The sequence below is a fragment of the Suricata suricatta genome, chromosome 4, assembly GCF_006229205.1.
Source record: "Suricata suricatta isolate VVHF042 chromosome 4, meerkat_22Aug2017_6uvM2_HiC, whole genome shotgun sequence".
Lineage (NCBI taxonomy): Eukaryota > Metazoa > Chordata > Mammalia > Carnivora > Herpestidae > Suricata > Suricata suricatta.
Genome location: NC_043703.1, coordinates 145,823,185 through 145,845,811, shown reverse-complemented (window position 1 = coordinate 145,845,811; position 22,627 = coordinate 145,823,185). Strand labels below are relative to the sequence as shown.

The following is a 22,627-nucleotide window of genomic DNA, read 5'->3' as shown; positions in this document are numbered from 1 at the left end:
TAAGACAGGTTGTCAGACGACATTTTAAATCCAGCTTTTAATTTATAAGAAGAATGCTGAATACCTAAGGACACAGAAAGGTTGAAAAGCATGAGTGGGGAAAGTTACAATAGGCATATACAAGCCGAAGCTACTATAAGAGGCTTTGCAGATAAAATAGACTTAAGAACACACAGAATTATTAGGAATAAAGAGAGTCACTAAATAAGAACAAATTTTCAACTTCCTAGTGAAATATGTATAAATTTGAAGATATGAGCAATATGATTAACAAACTTGACCTGACATACATTCATTCGCTATGAGCTCTAAACCCAAACAAGCACAGAATAAATACTGTTTTCAAGCTTACTAGGAATATAATAAAAACTGGATCATATGCTACATAATAAGCCTATCTCAACAAATTTGAAAGAACTGAACAGTGCAGACTGCTTTTTAGACCAAAATAAAATTAAATTAAAAATTAATAACAAAAAGGCAACTAGACAATCCTTATATGTTTAGAAATTAGGAGAGTATACCTCTCAAAGAAACAATAAAAAAATTAAGAAAATTTAAAATTTATTTAATTAAAATTTTAAAAATTAAGAAAAATTAAGAAAACTCAGACACCACTCAGGGAGAACTCAGAGAAATTCATAGCCTTAAATGCTCATGTTAGGGGTAAAAATCTAAGATGAATATGCTAACCATATCTTTAAAAAAGTTAGAAAAGGAGTAGCAAGATAAACCCAAAGAAAGTGTAACAAAAGAAATAATAAAGAGTAGAAACAAATGATATTCAAAAATACAATGCATACAATAAGAGAATCATCAAAACCAGAAATTGGTCCTCTTAAAGTCTACTAGATTGGACAAACTTATGGCAAGATTTGGTCAAGGGGGAATAAAAAGAGAGAGAGAGAAACCATACTTACATAAGAGTAGGAATGAAAAAGGGACTTTAGCACATAGACTGTAGATAAAATGTTATGAATTTTGTCCCAATAACTTTTGAAGATACAAATGAAATCAACAAATTCCTACAAACATAAAATGTTCTAGAGTGACTCAAAAAGAAAGAAAAAATGAAGTCGTATAACTGCTTTTAAAAATGGAATTCACAGTTAAAATTTTTCCCACTAAGAAGACTTTTGGCAGAAATAGCTCCGTTGGTGAGTTGTACCAAATATTGAAGGAGCAAGTACATAATTCCAATTTTAAAAAAGCTCTTCCAAAAAATATAAAAAGAGAGAATGCTCCTCAGCTTTTTGAAGATAGCAGACTGGGAAAACTTTGTCCTAAAAACAAACAAAACAAAACAAAGAAAAACAAGGGAAATTACAGGACAACTGAACTCCTAAACATAGGCAAAATCTACACAGAACATTAGCAAATGAAATCTAGCAGTGTATTAAAAGGAGAGTCAACGTGTGTGTTTCAGGAATGCATGTTTGTTTAAAAAACAACGTAATTCACCACATTAGTAAAGAAACTCATAAGATCATGTCAATGCAGAAAAGCCTTTGATAACATCCTTTCATGACCAAAAACACAAACAAACAAAAAACAACAAACAACAAACAAACAAAAGCACTCTTAGCAAACTAGGCATACAAGGGAAGCTCTTTCTCTTGATAAACAGTTTCTATAAAACCTACGTCAAATAACACACAAAATGAATCCTGAAAGCCATCTCTCTGGGATTAGCAATAACACAAGAATGCCTACCAAACCACTTCTATTTAATATTGCACTGGAGGTTCTAGCCACTTAAGAAGACCAAAGGAAAAAAAGCACAATTAATATTTAAAAGTACAAGGAGCGAGGGGTACCTGGGTGGTTCAGTTGGTTAAGTGTCCGACTTTGGCTTAGGGCATGCATTCGCGGCTCTGCGTCGGGCTCTGTGCTGACAGCTCAGAGCCTGGAGCCTGCTTTGGATTCTGTGCCTCCCTCTCTCTCTGTTCCTCCCTCACTCACACTGCCTCTCTCTCTTTCTCTCAAAAATTAAGATTAAAAAAAATTAAAAATAAAAACTAAACTACAAGGAGTGGGAGGGAAGAAATAAAACTATCATTATTAGCAGGTGATCTAGAAAATCCAAAAAAATCTGAGTGCAAATTACTAAAATTAATAAGCAAATTAGGCAAGATGACTAGATAGTGGATTAAAATACAGAACAAATTTGCATTTCCACACACCAGCAACACACTGTTAAGAAACAATTCAATAAAAATACCATTTGCATGACTGTATACGTTTGCCAAAACTCACTGAACACTTGAAGTGAGTACCTTGATCGTATGTAAATTATATCTCAAAAAAAAATCAACTGTAGGAAAAAAGGCAGCATTTGCAACATCAACAAAGATATAAAAGAATTTTTAAGAGTACCAAAGAATTAATCTATTATGTATAATAACCTTCTGGGGAAAATTATGAAGCTTTACTGAAAGGAACGAAATGATATTTATTTATTTATTTACTTTTAATAATAGTTTATTGTCAAATTGGTTTCTATATAACACCCAGTGCTTCTCCCCACAAGTGCCCCCCTCCATGACCACAACCCCCTTCCCCCTCCCCCTTCGGCCCTCAGTTCGTTTTCAGTATTCAGTAGTCTCTCATGATTTGTGTACCTCTCTCTCCCCAACTCTCTTTCCCCCTTCCCCTCCCTAATTATTTTTTTTAATGCTTATTCTGAGAGAGAGAGAGAAAAAACTTGCAGGGGGGGGTGGCAGAGAGAGAGGGAAAGAGCCCGGTGTGGGCTTGATTTAACGACTACGAGATCATGACCTGAGCCGAAATCAGGAGTCGGATGTTTAACTGACTGAGCCACCCAGATGCCCTGGCACAAAATGACATTTAAATAAATGGAAAGATATAACACATTCATGACATGGAAGACTTAATACTATTAAGATGTCAAGTCTCTCCTATTTGATCTTTAGATTCTATGGATCTCAGATCAAAATCGCAACAAAATATTATGAGGGACTCAATAAACTGTCAAAAAAATTTATATGAAAGAGCAAAGGGCAAAAAATACACAAGACATTCTAAAAAAATATTACTTATGTCTTGTAGTAATTAAGATAGCATGATGTTGGCATAAAAATAGACAATTTGACCAAAGGAACAGGAGAGCCCAGAACCAGACCATGCACATTTGTACACTTCATTTATGACAACTGTGGCATTCTAGGTCAGTGGACAAATGACTGATCGCCCAATAAATGGTCCTGAGACAAATCAGTATTCAAATAGAAAGAGAGAGAAAGACAACTGGATATTCTATATCACACGATACACAAAAATCCATTCTACATAAACTAAGAAGATAAGTGAAAGCGACAGCTTCAAAACTAAAAGAGAGTATGAGAAAAATCACTATAATACTGGCACAGCAAAAAGAATTTTTTTTAAATAAAAAAATGTAACAAACATTAACCAAAAAGAGGAAAGGTTGACAAGTTTAATAAAAAAATGGATTACAAGCAATAGTTAAAATTCACTATGGAACACAGTGGGGAATAAAAGCATATTTTTTTTTTCCCCAGGAAGAAGAAACCAAAGGACAAGCAACAAAAACAGTACAAGAAAGTGGGTCCAGTTATAAAGTGAACAGGCATAATTTTGAGCCACCAGCGGTGTGCAGGGAAGAAGAGCCCACTACACCCGGTGGGAGGCTAACTGCACAGGCATGTGGGCGCCGCACTCCGTGGAAGACGGTACTGAACCAGACGCACGGTCTGACCCTGTAACAGTATGAACTGTAAATGCTGTTGCTGGGTTCTCAACTTTTAGATTTAACCCTCAATAAATCTCAGTAGACTTAGTTATGGTCACTGAAGAGAACAGAAATACCATCAGCTTTGACAATACAGAGGATGGATGACAGAAGTCAGGAGGCAAAAGCAGAAGAGAGAAGTGAGACAGAGGTACTAATTTCTTCAGTTCACACAGTGCAAATAAAAAAAAATTACACGATACAGAGGTTTAAGATTAGTATCCAAAACTATAAAAGTAAAAGTAAAATAATAGGTTATCAACTTTAGAAATGGTAATATAATTATGAAAAACTGGGATGGGTTGATACGTATAGTTATAAGTAAGGCTGTCTCCTTACACAACAGAAGGAATTCAACAATGTCCAAAACTGGGAAGTCAAAAATGGGGCTCTGAATACAGTATTTAGAGATATGGAGGTATCGGCTAGCAAATCTAAAACCCAGACAACGCAGAAGCAAGTGTGGGAGCATTTCATCACATGCTCTTCTGTATTTCTCCTGTGTTCTTAATTTCTTCTTTCTTCTGCATTCTTAATTTTTTAATCTATATGTATGTATCACCTTAATAAAAGTTTTTCAGATTATTGAATGATAAAGAAATGAAAAGATCAAGAACCCTAAGTGCTTTTTTAAGGAGGTTAAAGAAAACAGATATCTATTCGAACAGAAAAACTTTTCAATACCCAGTGAAGACTAATGATCAAAAGCCTCGGACTTTATCCAGGAGGCCACGTAACATCAGCACTTAATCAAAGTGAAGAAACCAGTTTAGAGGCCAAATCTTAAAAAGCATCATTGTCTCTCCTCTTCCTTACTCTTCCTTTTTCTCTACTCTTTTTTTGTTCCTGTCTGGCTTTCTTTCATCGAGCATGAATATTCAAAGAAAACAAAAATAAAACACTAGTTTCATTTATAGAATACAATCTTGTGTTTCCTAATTTTCTCTCAATACAAAAAAACAAGACAAAAACAAATTAAGTTGATTTCATTTCCGTGTTGTCTGAACTACTTTTAAATGCCTCTGTGGGCATTAAGGCTATAGAGAAGAAATAATCGCTACCACTAATTTGAGGAAGAGCACACTAACGATAAAAGGTAACCTTATTAAAACCAATTCAATAATTACTCTTCAATAAATTAATTAATGTTTCTGTTGTGATCATTATATCACTCAGACTTCAGGGCTTTATGGTGATTTAAGCAAATGAAATCTTGATGTCTTAAGCTCCCCAAAAGTAAAGCACAAACCAGAAGGTTAACTGTTCATGGTAGGTGATGTTGGCTGTGATCCTAAGGAATTCAGGAAGGTCTCTGTTTCAGTACAATCCACACCCACAGCCAGGTATATACTTACACTATATTTGCAAGGTCAAGTGGTTTCTCTGGCTGCTCAGGAAAAACAGGATGCGGGGGCTCTCTGGTGGGGACACACCCCAAAGATTTACTAATTGCGTGGCTCAGCTTCTTTGCAGGGGATTTCTGTGTCAAAGTAGAAAATAAGGAAACAAGAAATTAAATCTTCAAAATAATGAAAAAGAATTTCAGAAGGATTTGGTTACAAGAACTGAAGAAAGTATCTTTTGGATACAAGCTAAGGGGTATTATAACCAACACTACTGGGCCTTACAGAGTGGCACCTACAGCTGTTCCAAGGCCATTTGTGGTCCTTTACTTCTACACGCACTCCCTCATTTCTACCATGCAGTCAGTCTATAAAGTTAACGTTAACTTTCCTTTTGAACATCTCTCTGCGCCCTCTGCATGAATTCTCTTCTGATGCTTCTGGATCATTTTTGGTAAGATGTTACTGTTAATTTCCCAATCAGAGTCAGAAATTTTTGCTGGACTAAAATACTAAAAGGCTAAGATAATGCTGAGAGCTCGTGGCTTTTGAATGTTAGCAAATTAGCTGACTAAGTCACATCTCAAAACATGCCTATTAAGAGAATATTCCCAAAATAAACGTGAGGCAGAACATTTGGTGCTAAGGGTCTGGCTGTCTATACAGACACAGATGAGTGCCCTCACACACACAGGCATTGGCATCAAACCCGTGACTGTAAATTCAGATATGCTGAAGGTACAAGAATAAGTTGGCATACCAATACATGTCTCTGTAAGGTAGAACCATACACGCCAAACCCAAAGACCATCAATTCTAAAATTTAACAGTAAACAGAACACAGTAGTAAACAATTAAGTTATTCAGGGCTCAGGAGCTATCCTTCCATGTAAGTATTTACGGTGATTTAAGTCTTGATGTCTTAAGCTCCCTAAAAGTAAAGCATAAACCAGAAGGTTAAATGTTCATGGTAGGTGATGTTGGCTGTGATCCTAAGGAATTCAGGAAGGTCTCCTGAATTTAGAAGGAGAAGGTCTCCTGAATTCCTTCTAAGGAATTCAGAACATTGACGTCAGAAACCCATATATAAAGGAAGCTCTTCATATATTGATTTTATTGCCCACCCAATTCCCTTTAAATAAAACATTTGTCTGAGATTTTCGTGGCAGGATGTTAATTGCAAAAAGGTGTAAATATTTCATTCTACTCCCTCTGCAACGTATAATCATACGTAGCACTCTAATTGAAAAACAGAACTTGTTTGCAGCCATGTGCCTAATCAATAATATCACATCTCCACTTAACTTTTATACACTGCTTGCATGTATTTAGCACAAAATAAGCAAAAACTCTTTGCCTTTAAGACTTTGCAGGGAAAATTATTTTTTTTTAAATTTTTTAATGTTTTTTTATTTTTTATTTTTGATACAGAGAGAGACAGAGCATGAGAAGGGAAGGGGCAGAGAGAGAAGGAGACACAGAACCGGAAGCAGGCTTCAGGCTCTGAGCTAGCTGTCAGCACAGAGCCTGACACAGGGCTCGAACCCACGAACGTGAGATCTGACCTGAGCCGAAGCCGGAGGCCCAACCGACTGAGCCACCCAGGCGCCCCTGCAGGGAAAATTAACACCTTGTTTATAATACAGACTAAATAAGACCAATTTCTTTAGAAACTGCATATATTGGCTCCGAATCACCTACCACTAACGCCTTCAGCACATTAAATTCCGGGCAAACGTGGTATTTACTAAACGTAATATTTCCTAAAAAGCATATAAAGCTAAACAGAGCAAAAACCTGAGCATCCCCCGTAAGTGCTCTCCATTTTCCCAATGATGGGCTGAAATGTGACATGACCCTCCCCTCTGTCTTCTGCACTGCCCCTAGACCGTCTCATGTCACTTTTCTGCTTGACACCTTACAAAGACTCATAATCACTTACAGAATAAGATCTAAGTACCCACCATCACATTCTACACCATGTTCTCTTAGGTCTCATGTGCTTTTCTGAGATCACCTTTTGCCAGCCTATTTTTCTGTAAGTTTTCTGTTCATCTCTCAAGACTGCTTGCAAGGCTTGCCCCAAGCCAACTTTTCTCACAGCTTCATAAGCAAGAGACCACCTTTCCAAGCTACCCACTTACTGTGCACAAATTTCTACTACAATGCTTATGATGCTATCGTGCTCTTTTTAATTAATGGCCTATTTTTGTGAAACTGGTGCCCCTGAAAGGTGGGGTCTACATGTTGATTATCTATATAGTTTCAGAATTTGTTCCATAATAGAATATTTTATTTGAACAATTTGCCTAGATGATTTTTCTAGACTGATTTTTCCTGATCAAACCATATAAACTTATTTTCTGAGTTACAACACAAGTAGGAGAGAGAAGACATCAGAGAATACCTTAATTCACCTGTACAAATAAACACTACGTCTGTGATCCATGTATTAATTTTATATTTTGCTATGTCTGAGAACCCCCTGGGCCATTAATTCATGCAGGCTATGTGAAATGGATTATCATATACACTGCTTTAGCTGCATTCTGAGCAAAAACAGCCATGAAATCACATTTCACGTGTATATTTCATAATAAACATTAAAATAACTACATAACAATTAAAATTTAAAAATGGTTCCCTTTGTACCACCTAATAATCTCCAGTAGTGTGCTTGTAATGTTTTAAAAAATATTGCTTTAAAGTCAAGGATGAAGATCAGATCCAACTTTGAGTCTCAAAAATACAGATAGAAGATAAAATTAATACATCAAAGTCAATTCCAAATTATTAGAACATATCATGAGTTTTGACATGTATAGAAAGGGAACAAGACTGAGAATAAATATATATATTTAGGAATTACAATATTAACTAAGAGGTAAGACCAAACCAAAAAAGATATATTACTCTGAAAATGTTATTTATTATTTTATTTTAGGTAGGCTCCATGCCCAACATAGGGCTTGAACTTACGACCCTGAGGTCGAGTTGCATGCTCTACTGAGCCAGCCAGGTGCCCTTACTCTGAAAAATTTAAAGACATGCATTCAATTAGGTTGTCTAAATATGTAAATAAATTATTTCCTTAAAAAGATAAATTATGATATGGACCTGAAGTGAATTTTGCTATCCAGTTTGTTCAGGAGCTAAGATTACTAAAGCCTGTAAGCATGAATCCAAAAACAGCTAGAAGCACCAAGATAGGGATATTACCTCTCAGGCTCCTGGGCAGCTAGGATGACGCCCAGGACTTGGCAGTCGGTCACTAAATATTCACAGGAGTGAAGAAGGGAGTGAGGAAGTTAGGCAGGCCAGGTGCAGGGCCTGGTGTCTTCCTCGGTTCATTTAAGACACTCCGCAAGAGATGTCACTTTATGTCCTGTACCTTTCTCCTCACTTGGACTCTAAAACTAATAAATACATGGAGAAGCCTTAACCTAAAAAAATCTTTTCCAAACACTCTCAGGTGATGCTTTTCTTTCTTTTTTTTTTTTTTAAGTTTATTCATTCTTGAGAGAGACAGACAGAGCATGAGTGAGGAAGGGGCAGAAGAGAGACTGAGGGAGACACAGAATCCAAAGCAGCCTTCAGGCTCTGAGCTGTCAGCACAGAGTCCGAGGTGGGGCCTGAACCACCAACAGTGAGATCAGATCATGACCTGAGCTGAAGTCGGACACTTAACCAATTGAGCCACCCAGCTGCCCCAAAGTGATGATTTTCAAACTTTGTGCATTCTCAATACCTGAATCCACATTGCTTAAAAAATCTTTTTTAATGTTTATTTATTTTGCACTTGATCTTAGCCAAAAGGTCGAGAAGCGATAATGTTTATTTTGACAGAGACAGACAGACAGAGTGCCAGTAGGGGAGAGGAAGAGAGCAAAGGAGACACAGAATCCAAAGCACACTCGAGGCTCTGAGCCATCAGCATAGAGCCTAAAACAGGGCTCAAATTCACGAACCGTGAGATCATGACCTGAGCCAAAGTCTGGGGTTTAACCAACAGAGCCACTCTTGTGCCCCAATTCACATTACTTAATTTCAAAACATTTCCTACCAACTCTTAAAAATACTACAGGTTACAATTTAAAAAATAAATATCAGAATGTATAGAATGTGTACATGCAGTTTAAAAAGTTACAAAACAAGTACCCACTCACCCACTAGTGTGCCTGAGAAACGGAAATGTGGTAGTCCGCTTAGTAATCTTAGCTCCTGAACAAACTGGACAGCTCTGACGCCTTGCTGTGGGAGCCTGGGTTAAAAGCCCCCTCCCACGGCACCTGCCCCCTCCTGGTAACCTGTGTTCTGGATTTTGTATTAGTCATGTCCTTGATGTTACTATTTTAGTGATTATGTATAAACACATTATTTAATACATGTAGACCCATATAGACTTACATAAATATATTTTTCTACAACTTGCTGCTCACTTAAAATTACATTACAAATCATCCCTATTGATACACGTGACATTCATTTTTTCACCGAGTGTATTTCATTGCTTAATTGTATCATAATTTATACATTCATTCTACTGCTGATAAACATTTGGCTTGTTTCCATTTTTTCCCTCTCACTCACAGCGTTGCCATGAACTTTTTGTCTACGTCTCCTGGTAGCCACGTGTAAGAGTTCCATCAGAGTGGAATTACTGGATCATGAGTTATGCCCACTCAATTTTACTAGGCACTGGCAGCTTGTTTTTACAAAGTGGTTACACGAATTTCCATTCCATTAGCTGTGTGAAAGACTTCATAAATCTCCACATTCTGGCTAACCCTTGTTATTGTCAGACATTTTAACATTTGCCAATCTCGTGGGTGATAAATGATTTTAATTTGCAATTCCCCGATGGCCAAAAAGATCGAGCATCTTTTCCAATATTTTCAAGCCATTTGGTTTCTTCTTCTGTGAAATGCCTATCCCTGTCTTCGGTGTAGTGTTTCACAGGGTTGCCTTTCTCTTATGGATTTATAAGAGTTCATTTTATTTTTTGTATTTTAACTCTGTGGAAGTTATGTCTTGAAATAACTCCTACCTTAAGGCTTGTTTTTGATGAACAGTCATCTTTTCTTTTTTAGAAACTTTTTTTTTTTCATTTTAGAGAGAGTGTATGAGAGCAGGGGAGGGAGGAAAGGGAGAGAGAGGAAGAAAGAGTCTTAACTAGTCTCCATGCTCGGAGCAGAGCCTGACACAGTGCTCGATCCTACGACCCTGGGATCAAGACCTGAGCAGAAATCAAGAGTTGGATGTTTAATCAACTGAGTCACCCAGCCACCCTGATGAACAGTCATCTTTATCGCCATGTGGCAGTCCCAATTTATTAATCTTTTCCTTTATATTTTGTGCTTTTTGTATCTTAAGAAACATTTCCTTCCCTGAGGTCATAAAGATATTCTCCCACATTGTGTTCTAAAGTTTCCTAGTTTGTCTTTTTCATATATAATGCGAACCTACTCAGAATTGAGTTTTTGATAGGTATGAGGAAAGAATCCAATTTTATTCTTCATAGATAACCAATTGCCACAGGATCATTTAATAGTTTATTGGTTTTCTACTCAATATTCCACTTTTGTCTCCATGCCGGTTTCACAGTGACTTAACTGCTGCGCCTCCCTCTTCTCAGGTAGCACCTTATTCCTGACCCCTTGCATTTCCACTTAAACTTTAAAATGAGTTTGTCATTTACCACAAAAAGTCCTGTCGGGATTTTTATGGGAACGAATCAAAATCTATAAATATTTTTGGAGAAATGACATTTTATATACTGAACACTCCTTTCACCAATGTGTTCATCTTCTCATATATTTAAGCCTTCTCTTCAGTATCTTTCAACAAAGTTATGTAGGATCTATATATCTCTCTTACTTCTAGTCAATTCATAGATAAATTTTGTAACCAACAACACTGCTCTTTTTAAAGAATTTATAATAAAATATACATAAAATTTACTGTCTTAACCATTTTAAAGTGTATAGTTCAGTAAAGTACATTCACATGGTTGTGCAAACAATCTCCTAAATTGTTTCATCTTGCCACTGAATCTGAAACTCTGTATCATTAAACAACCCCTCATTTCCCCCTCCCCTGACCCCCTAGCAATCACCCAGTCCTCTTTTTGGTTCTATGAACTATCTACTCTCTATCTTCTATTATAGATAACCTCATATAAGTGGAATCCTACAGTATTTGCCTTTTTGTGACTGGCTTAAAATATTTAGAATAATGTCTTCAAGGTTCATCCATGTTGGAACATATATCGGAATTCCTTTCATTGTCAAGGCTGAGTAATATTCCATTGTATACATTGCATTTTGTTTATGCAGCCATCCATCAATGGACACTGAGTTGCTTTCAAGTTTCAGCTATTGTAAATAATGCTGGTACGAACATGGTGTACAAATATCTCAAAACTATGCTTTTAATTCTTTTGGTATATACCCAGAAGTAGAATTATTGGTAACTCTAGTTTTGATTTTTTAAGGAACCTTCATACTGTTTTCCATAGTGGCTGCATCATTTTGCATTCCACCAAGGGTGGGTTCCAATTTCCCTACATACTTACCAACACTTCTTTTTAACTGCTAACCATCCTAATAGATGTAAGGACTATCTCACTGTGGTTTTGATTTGCATTTCCCTAATGATTAGTGATGTCATATGTCTTTTCATATGCTCCTTAGCCATTTATTTTTTTAATGTTTATTTTTGAAAGACAGAAACAGATCATGAGTGGGGGAGGAGCGGAGAGAGAGGGAGAGACAGCCTCTGAAGCAGGCTCCAGGCTCTGAGCTGTCAGCACGAAGCCTGACATGGGGCTCAAACTCACAAACAGTGAGGTCATGACCTGAGTCCAAGTCGGACGCTTAACCGGCTGAGCCATCTAGGTGCCCCAGCCACTTATTTTTTTAAGCAGATAGAAGTTCTACTGACAACACCACAATGGAGCAGCAGGCAGGACAGAAAAGGAGAGGCTGTCTGCCGTTTGTTAGCCATTCTGATATCATCTTCGGAGAAAAGTCCATTCAAGTCCTTAGCCTATTTTTCAATTGAGTTGCTTATTCTTTGTTGTTGAGTTACAGGAGACCTATAAATTCTGGATATGAACCCCTATTCAAATATAGGATTTGCAAATATTTTCTCCCATTCCATCATTTGTTTTTTCTTTATATTGTGTTTGTGTCCTTTAATAAAAAGTTTTTAATTCTACTGATTTATCTGGAGATTCTTTTAGACTCCCTACACGGACAGTCATTATCAAATGATGACAATTTGGCTTCCTTTCAGCTAAAATATCTTTTCCTTGTTTATTACACTGCATAGGATTACCAGTAAAATGCTAAACAGAAGTGGTATAAGCAAGCTTCTTTTGTTTTCGATCTTAAATAATTTCAACATTTCACCAGTAAAAATAATAGCTACTCTCAGTTTTTATAAATACTTTATATTAGGTTAAGGAAATTCCTTCTATTCCTTGGTGGCTAAGGCTTTTTGTTTTGAAGGTGTTTTGCTGGAATTTGGTTGTTATAATAATTTATCTTCAATTGCTGGAATAAGACCAGGGTGATCTTTTGTATACACTACTGGATTCGGTTTCATAGTGTTTTGTTTGGGTTTTTATTTCTGCTCATGGAAACAGCTTGTAAGTTTCCTTTTTTTGCTGTCCTCATGAGGCTTTGGTATCAAGGTTCTTCTGACCTCAAGAATAAAACTGGAATGCTCAGTATTTTTTCTGGAATCTGGGAAATTTTACATAATACTGGAATTCATCTTTTCTTTGAATGCTTATTGAAACTCATGTCAAGTCATTCAGGCCCAGTGTTTACTTTGTAAAGATTTTCTGCTACTAATTCAAATTCTTTAATGATTATACCACTATTTGGGTTTTTTATTCCATCTTGAACCAGTTTTGATAAGTAGAATTGTTTTAGGAATTCGTTCATTTCAACTGTTTTCAATAACCAAAGTACTAGTAGTTTTTTTGTCATCTTTCTGTTACTGAGTCCTAAGTCAAATGCTGTGTGGTCACAGAATATAGTCTATGTGATACTAATTCTCTTTTGAGGCTTCCTTAATGCAGTCAATTTTTTTGTGTGTTTGAAAAGAATGTAATTAATTATTGGATACATACACATTTTCGATAGTCTGTTTTTTGTCTAATGATTCTAACAATTATCGAGGGAAGTGTGTTAAAATTACCATTTAAAGATTTTTTTTCAACTTTTTATTGTACCTCTATTAGTATTATTTATGTATTTTACAGCTATATTATTAAATGTATATTTGTGGAAAATTGTTAACTGCATCTTTTTATCTTTGGCAAACCAGCTCTGGTAAAAAAAAAAAATTGTTTTTATTGTGATCAAATATACATAGTATAAAATGTGCCATTTTAGCCTCTCTGGTAAAAATATTTGCCCTGAAATCTATTTTCTAAAATTAATATAGTTTCACTGAATTGTTTTGGTTGGTACTTTGACTGGTATATCTTTTTTTATCCTTAACATTCAACATTTCTGTTTATTCATTTACTTTTCTTATAAGCAGCATGAAGTCAAATTTTAAAAAAATATACATTTGATGGGTCGCTTGGTTGGTTAGGCATCTGACTCTTGGTCTTGGTTTTTAGCTCAGGTCATAATCTCACAGTTTGTGAGTCTGAGCCCTTCACTGGGCTCTGCACTGTTGGCACAGAGCCTGCCTGGGATTCTGTCTCTCCTTCTCCCTGCCCCTCCCCCACCCATGATCGATCGATCTCTTTCTCTCTCTCTCTCTCTCTCTCTCTCTCAAAATAAATAAACTTAAAAAAAATTTTTTTAAATGTCCATTTGACAGTCGCTGCTTTTCATCTGGAAATTTTAATTTGCTGATTACTAATATACTTTGACTTATTTCTGTACCTTATTATATCATTTGTTTTATTACTTATATAATAAAATAATTTTCCCCACATCTTTATCTTTTCTTACTTTTTAGGTTTTTTCTTTTTCTCATTTTGTTTTCCTTTTATGGCAATTATACCCTTCGAGTCTACTCTTCTAGTGGTTGCTTTTTGTTGTTTGGTTTCCCCCCACCCCCGAACTAGATGCAATGGTTATTAAGAATGTAGTGTCAGGGCATCTGGGTGGCTCAGTGGGCTAAGCATCCAACTTCAGCTCAGGTTATGATCTCGCAGTTCATGAGTTTGAGCCCCATGTCGGGCTCTATGCTGACAGCTCAGAGCTTGGAGTCTGCTTCAGATTCTGTGTCTTCCTCTCTCTCTCTCTGCCCCTCCCCTGCTCACACTATGTCTCTCTCAAAAATAAAATAATTTTAAAAAATTAAAAAAAAAAGAACGTAGTGTCATGTTCTTGACAGGTGTTTTGCACACAAAGTAAGGCTCATTTAACTCTCCCAATGGTCTTATGAACTAGGTGTTAACAGTCTCAATTTTATAGGTGTGAAACTAAAGCTCATATAAACTAAGCCTGTCTTATTCTTTTCACAGTACAACACAGCCCCTCAACACCTAATTACTCAGAGAAAGAACACATACAGATTAGGAAGTACAGCGAGACATAGGGTTTCCACCTGAGGAGCAGATTCCCAGGTAGGGAGCGAGACATGCCCAGTGCAGTTACTGCGGCACCGAGTGCTCCCGTGCCAGGGCCAACACTGCTTTCCTCAGATGACCGTGGCCCAGGCACTAACACACGCCAAGCACTTCTTGTTGTTGAGCTCAGATGATGGTATTTTCAATCACCTGCAAGCTAACTGCTTGCCCAGCACGGGCTTCAGCTCAGGGCACATGTTGACAGGCCCTGACACTTGGGAGCACAACAGCCTAATGGAAAAAGCTCAGGATTGGTGCCTCGGAGGCCATTTCTGTCATGTTCACTTCAAATTCCTCTCTCTCTCTGAGTCCATCATCCTGAGCTCCAAGCCACCACTGAGGGGATCCAAGCAGAAACATAAGACTATTAAATCCGCAGACAAGCCAGGAACCTCCACTAACTATGTTAACATGAATACTTCCCACAATCTTAATTAGCATCTGTACTCCCTCTCTGTTAACTTAAAATCCTTTACCTCTACCCATGCCTCAACCACATTCATGTCATTGTTTAGTTCTCTAGCTGCATCTTCTTTTAAGGACACCAAAATCAGTCGATCATTATTATTTTACACATGATGCTTATTTACATTTTCCCACATTTACCAATTCCACTGTGCACCAATTCTTGGATCCCGTTTCTTCCTTATTGCTTCAATTTATTTTCTCCCCAAAGTATATACTCTATTATTCCTTCAGCAATGGTCTACTGGGGGCAAAACCACTAAGAACCTTTGCAAAAACAGATCTTTTTTCTTCTTTGCTCTTGAATAGATTAGCTAAGTACAGAATTCTAAGTTGATCTTTTTGCTCCATCCTTTCATTGCCTTTCACATTTTCCATTTCCCTGTATCTGTGTTCAATATTCTATATCCAGGTTAATTTCTTCAGATCTGTTTTCCATTCCTTAATTTTTGCTGTAACTGTCTCTAATTTGCCACATAACCTCTACTGAACCTTAGTATTTTTTATTCATAGAAGTTCAACTTACTCCTTTTTCATATCGGCTTGTTCTTTTCTAAAATGTCACTCTTCCTAAACCTACTTCTTTATCTTTTTAAATGTAGAATTTTCTAAAGTTGCTGGCACACTAAAACTCCTATTTGCTGATTCTCCTGCTGATCATTTCATAACTGAGTTTGCAATTTTTGATAATGAGTTCACCTTTAGCAGAGAATGCTTTTTGTATGGGAGTCGATTTGTACCTTCTTCAGGTCAGTGGAGTATTTTTAATCCCTCTTTTTCAAGGAGGCTGCCTTCTAAAGTCACAGCCTTTACAAAAATATCAGTTCTATTCATCTTGAATGGATCCAAGTTAGAGTTCCAATGCCATGGGGGCACTAAACCCCAACCACTGCCCTAAATCCAGTATCCAGTCTGATAAGCCCCTGGGACACCACAATTTGGGGTTTGATTTTTGATAGCCAGATATTTCTTTTATTCAAGTTCGATTTTGCATTTTAGTTTTGTTGTTGTTACATTTAATCCACGATGCTCGTCTGTTACTGGGGATGGGAGACTATAGTTAGTTCAGTCTGCTGTGATGCTGAAGACAGCAGTTTTAAGTTGGTGCAACAGACCTTCAGAAGTTGAATTATCCTTGTACTTCCAAGGTAAATGCTACTCATTATGCTCAAATTAATTTTTTGTGTGTGAGAGAGAGAGTGCGAGTGAGAACACACACCAGTGGGGAAGACAGGCAGAAAAAGAGAGAGAGAATCTGCAGCAGGCTCCGTGTTCAGTGCAAAGCCTAATGGGGGTCTTGATGCCACAATGCTGGAATCATGACCTGAGCCAAAATGAATAGTTGGATGTTCAACCAACTGGGCCTTTCAGGCACCACTACTAACTTTTTAAATGTAGGATTTGGGCATCTATATTCTTTTTTTTTTTTTAATGTTTATTTATTTTTGAGACAAAGAGCATGAGCAGGGGAGGAGCGGGGGGCAGAGGGAGACAGAGGATCTGAAGCAGACTCTGTGCTGATAGCAGTGAGCCGAATGTGGGGTTCAACCTCACAAACTATGAGATCATGACCTGAGCTGAATCCGGACGCTCAACTGACTGAGCTACCCAGGTGTCCTCTGGCCATCAATATTCTTAAGTGAGGATGGCTTGTTGTTTTCTTTTCTGGTGTTTTCTTTTCTGGTGCTGTTCTCACCTATTTGTAAATGGAAGTTATGCTGGCTGAGTAAAATTGGTTAGAAGGCTGCAATCTTTTCTTGTGCTCTGGCATGGCAGGAATACAATGAAAATTATGTTTCTTGAAGATTTGAGAGAACAACACCTGTAAAATAGTCTGAGCTTGAGGCCTTCTTTAGTGTGTAGATTTTTGATTCTCATTCCAATATTTATAACTGGTTTGTAATCTTTTCAGATTTTCTACCTCTTATACTAAATCTGTCAAAATCTGTTTTCCTAGAAAATTGTCCATTTCATTTAGGTCTTCCAATTCATCGGCATCAAGTTTTTTAGTCATACTTTTTAGATTTATTAGTCATACTTTTTCAGTTTCAGAGTTGAAATCTCATTTTCTTTATTTTCCTTTTTGCCCAGAAAATAAATTTGAGGCTATAATTTTTCCTTTGTGTATTATTTAAGGACATAGGTTTACACATGTGCTTTCCAGTCATTTAATTTTGATAATTTTGATTGTCCATTATCTTTAGCCCACAATTTACCACTCCAGATGTGCACAGAGGCGATTTCTTCTTTCTGTTGTTGATTTCTACTTTTACTGCACTGTGGCTAGGTAATGCTCCACTCTGACACAAGGCCAGAAGGAGAGAAAGGGATGGGGCATGTGGACTTTGGAGAGAAGAAGTTTCACAAGCAGAGTCAGCGGAGGACTAGCAAGAAGTGCAGGGTGCTGGGAGCAGAGCAAAGAAAAGGGGAGGAGATGGTAGGTGCTCGCGTGGCCATAGGGCCTTTACCCTGAATGAGACAGGAAGCCATGGGAGCGTGTGGAACGGGCAAGGATGTGAGGTGCTTCAGAGGATCGCTGTGGCGGCTACACTTAGAACAGACTGAAGGTCACAAGGGCAGAATGAGGGACGCCATTGAGAAAGGTTCCACAATAATTTGAAAATGCATATACTTATACACATACAAATAGACGACACAGTTACTAAAAATAGAACAGGTTCACAACTGAGAGCAACTCTTGTAACTTATACCTTTTATTAGCATTTTGAGCTGCCACTTCGTCCCTTCCCATGTTGTTTGCCTTGTTTTCTCTCATATTCATATTTTATACTGCCTTTTTTGTCCCTTGTCAACTTCTGAATCCTTGTCTAAAACAGCATACTGCGATTTTGTTGTTGTTGTTTTGTTAAATCTGAGTTTTTATCTCTTCACTAGGTGCGTTTAATTAATTTTCGTTTACTGTAATTATTGATATGTGTGTTTAAATTTATTCATAGCAACTCATTCTGTGCTATTCACCCTGGTTTTCGTTCCTTCTACTTCCACGTCTCCTTCTGGATTGTTCCAGGTTGTTTCTGTTGCAGTTTTTCTTTTAATAGTTTTAAGGGTCTCGATTTCATACCGCATTCTAGTACTGCCCTTACACTCTTAATGCACATATTTTCTTTCACATTAGCATTGATGACATCTTATCCTCTGCCTCCTGCAATCCTAAGCAAGCCTTTATTTCCTTTTCAGTCCACCTAAGCACAAATTCCACGTTGCTATCTTTGCTGATTGAAGTTACAACTTACTAAAAGTCATCTTCTCTTTTACAACCAATGTTTTTTAGATTTAACATTGTTTTCCTGCTTTCTCTGTTTCTTCTTTTCTCTTGTATCCTATGCTAGCTTCTTGGTTCATTTTTTTTTCCTTACTGCAGTGTATCTTTCTTTAAATTAGTTCGTTCAGGAAAGGGCTGTCGAAGTCCTTCAAGTCTGAAAATGTCATGATGTCACTGCTGAAAGATAGTGTGAGTGACAACAAAATTTTAGGTTCTGATTTATTTTCTCTCGGCATCTTTAAGACATGGTGCTATTGTTTCCCTAAAACCAGAGATTAAGTTTAATATCATTTGGATTCTCATTCTTTTGTAGACCATCAGGCTTTCCCCTCCGATATTTCTTAGGAATTTCTCTTCATCATTATCACCAGGATGCATATAGTTGCTGTTTCTGTGTTGTTCCTGTTTAAATATATTTTTCTTGACACTTAGTAGGCTCTTTCTACTTAAGGGTTCGTGTTTTTTCAGTTCCTGCAACTCCTATGAGATAAATATTGTAACTTCTACATGGTCCTAAATCCCTCAGCCTGTGTTTCAAACCCTTATCTCTTGATGCTGGGTTTTGAGAGAATTTCTCACTGTTTTAGCTCACTAATTTGCTCATAGCTACATCCAGTTTGCTTTAACCTATCCAATGAGCTTGTTCAACAACTATATTTTTCATTTGCATTACTGTTGACCATTTCATAACCTGTGCTTCTTGTATGAAGCATGGAAGTCTATCCTTGGTTCTTGAAGAAAAGTAAATCTATCTATCTTTAAAGTTTTTTTCTCATTGCTCTACTTCCTAATGTGTTGTTCTCCTATTTTTATTTCACAGTGCTAGGCTTCCTCTGGGTCTTCGTGGTTCTTGGCCGGGCAAACGCCTCCCCCAGGGCTGCTCTGCTGCCATCTTAGCTAGCAGTGGCCTTGTGGCCAGAGGATCTCATGCGAAATCTGTTCTGACAAAGGAGGCAGATCAGCTTCAGGGTCCCGGCAGCAGTGATGACCTCAAACAGGCAGTGTGAGCAGCTCATTTCTGCAACTTCTCATTTAATGTACACCTTCCTGGCTTAAAGATGTCTTATGGCTTCAGGTCTGAAACATTCCTTTTCTCTTTTTTTTCTTTTAAGTTTCTATTTATTTATTTGAGAGAAAGAGAAAGAGAGAGAGCCCACATGTACACGTGAGCTGGGAAGGGGCAGAGAGAGCAGGAGAGGGAGAATCTCAAGCAGGCTCCCTGCTGTCAGTGCAGAGCCAGACATGGGGCTCAATCTCACAAACTGTGGATTCACAACCTGAGCTGAAATCCAAAGCCGTATGCTTAACCACTGTACTGAGCCACCCAGGCATCCTTCCTTTCTTTTTCAATCTTTAAAGGGAATTTATTCATCTAACTTAAAGTTTTATCATTTCTATGGGTTTGGTGCAGAAGAAGGAAGAAGAAGTGTTTGGTCAACCATTTCGAAATTAGATCTATTACTTCTTTAAATATCATCTCTCTGCATTCTCCTTAGCCTCTTTCTGGAATTCCTATTAAAAGGCAATCTTCCATTTATCCTCCATGTCTTAATTTTTTTTTCTATTACTTTATCCTTTTGCAGTGTGCCTAGGAACATTTCTCTGCTCTTCAGCTGGAAACACTGTCAATTTAGCCCACCTAATGAATCTTATTTTGACAATCAAAATTGTAATTTCCTGGATCGATACTTAATTATGTTTGGTAGATAAAATAATGGATCACCTCTCTCCAAAGGTTTCCATTATACATATTATAAAATCTAGTTCAATTTATTCTATTAATTCTTTGTCTAAGATAAATTCTTTTGTTATCTCCTCTGCAAGGTCGTGTTCCTCTGGTTTTTGGTGATTTTTGGCAAAGTGCTCATCTTTGCCGTCAAGGCTCTGTTCAGACAGTCTCTCTGTGTGCACTACCTACTCAGAAGGAAGGCGTGTTTCCAGTGAGAGTGGCAGAAGGACAGGAGGCGCCACGTCACAACAGGCTCTGTACCTAGTCTTCCGAACGTGGGCGCTTCTAGCTCTCCTGGAATTCATCAGGCCCCCAGAAGGCAGCCCTGTCTCTCCAGCCCCAGGTCCTGTACACACGACACCTGCCTGAGACACCTCCAGCACCACGCAGCAGCACAGGGGTCACGCTGTCGTTGCCCTGAGCCCTGACAGCTCCCTGTAACAGGTACTTCCAAGTGGAAGTGGATACTATTCTTCTAGACGCTCTTCCCATCCTGAGCAGCAATACTTTCCTGACCTTGTTTGGACCAAGGTTTTCTTTTGTAAACGAATCCCATGGGCTTTTCGTGGGGATTCTTCACAGTCCAGGGCCTGCCATGGGCTTTCCTTCTTTTTTACCCCCTTTAGTATACTTGCAGATTGTTCTTAAAATTCTAACATGTCATTTCTATGTAACTGGGGCAAGAAGGGATGGCGATAGCAGGCCCTCAGTCCACTACCTTGAAATGGAATTTCCACTTCTTTTTTTTAATTAAAGTTAATAAAAATTTATTTTGAAATTTTTGTAATATCTCTTGTGATATATTATTACTTTTGGTCTTCAGAATAACTACTTCAGAAAGTAAAAAACTCGAATTGCTAAGCTCCAGTTTAACTTAGTTTGTAAGGCTATAATTTTAATTGATTAATATATGAGAGAAATGTAATCCATGTAATTTTTGTTACCCTTCCAATATTTAAGAGTATTAGCTCTCCGACAGTTATGGAAGTGTGGTTAGGTAAAATACAACGTGATTAGTTCTCATATGGCCCCTGAAACATGCTTAAAAGTTACAACAACCTCTTAACCCACAAAAAAGGAACCACTGCCATTCCAGCTGGTCCCCCAGAGACGAGGGGGAGCCGCACGCGGAGCGGCAGGGCCTTGGACTGAGCAGCAAACAGCTCCCACTCCTCTTTCAGGAAAGGAAGATGGACAGTCAGTATCGACAGACTGACATCCTAGGGAGGCCATGATCGCCAACACGGTATTTATGGTTTTGCACTTACCAGCCCCGGGCACACTTGAGGCACATAATTGCTACATTAAATGCAAGTAAGTTAAAACTGAAAAAGTTGTGAATGCGTACAGACAAAAACACAGGTCAAGGCCACTCTCTGCTCCTGAGTTGTCGTATCAAGCCGACCTGAGTGGAAAGCATTCGTCCTGTGTGGGTGGCGGCACCCTTCACGGTCTACACAACAGTGAAAAACGTGGTGCTGAGTGTGGGTTGTCCTATAAAATATCATTTGATGCCATGGATAGAATTTTCTTTCTCTGTAGCTCTAACTGGCAGTTCGTATTTCCATGCTCTTCAAACAATTTGTTAAGAGTTTTATTGCTCCATAAGAGAATTAAAAGGAATATATTCCTTATAAATGAAGATGTGGATAAACAGTAAGGCTCATGCTCTGCTGCTGGGAGTGCACAGAGGTAAAGCTGCCTTGGAAAGCAATTTTGCAATACCTAGTAAAAGTCAAGGTGCCAGAGCCCTTGAGTCAGGGACCCCACCCCTAAAACACACCCCAGAGAAGCTCCACACCAAACAAGATGACCTGCACCAGAAAATCCACTAACACTTCACTTGGAAAAATAGAAAATTAGAAACAAGTTGCATGTCAGTCGGTAGGAGAGTAAAATGTGGAATATTAGCAGAATTAAAGCCTATAGGACACTGATAAGAACTACGACACAGAGATCAATTAAAAAACAATGTGGGTGAAAAGGAAGCTGCAGAAAACTATATGCACTGTGATGCTATTTTGATAAAGTTTAAAAATATAAGAAAGAATGCTATATATTTTAATAGTCACATACATATGCATATAACAAAAAATACAAAAATATGAATGGAAATACTATACACCAAAATCACAACAGAGTTACCTCTAGAAGGAAGGAGAATGGGTATGGGTTGCAGACTTCTCTCCATGTCTGTACACAGAAATCTATTTCACTTATTTTGCCTGCTACATATACAGAATGCCGTAGGTATAGTTATATATGTCATAACAAATTTAACCATCTGGCTACTACTGGATACCTTGGCCATTTCCTTTGGGGAGGGATGGGCTATGACAAATGATGCTGATGTGATAGCCTCACACAGAGATCCGAATATACTTGGTGCAAATGGTTTTATGGAAGAATTCCTAGATGGGGAATTGTTGGGTCA

General features: G+C 37.8%; 1 protein-coding gene across 15 annotated transcripts in view; it reads right to left on the bottom strand.

Annotated features, from left to right (window-relative positions):
* Positions 1–22,627, bottom strand: part of DTNB (dystrobrevin beta) — a 219,178-nt gene that overhangs the window by 104,766 nt on the left and 91,785 nt on the right. For all 15 annotated transcript variants that reach the window (XM_029938167.1, XM_029938175.1, XM_029938162.1 and 12 more), the window contains one exon: positions 5,128–5,252. In XM_029938167.1, the coding sequence (XP_029794027.1) occupies positions 5,128–5,252 (125 nt within the window). The remainder of the gene's footprint in view (positions 1–5,127; positions 5,253–22,627) is intronic.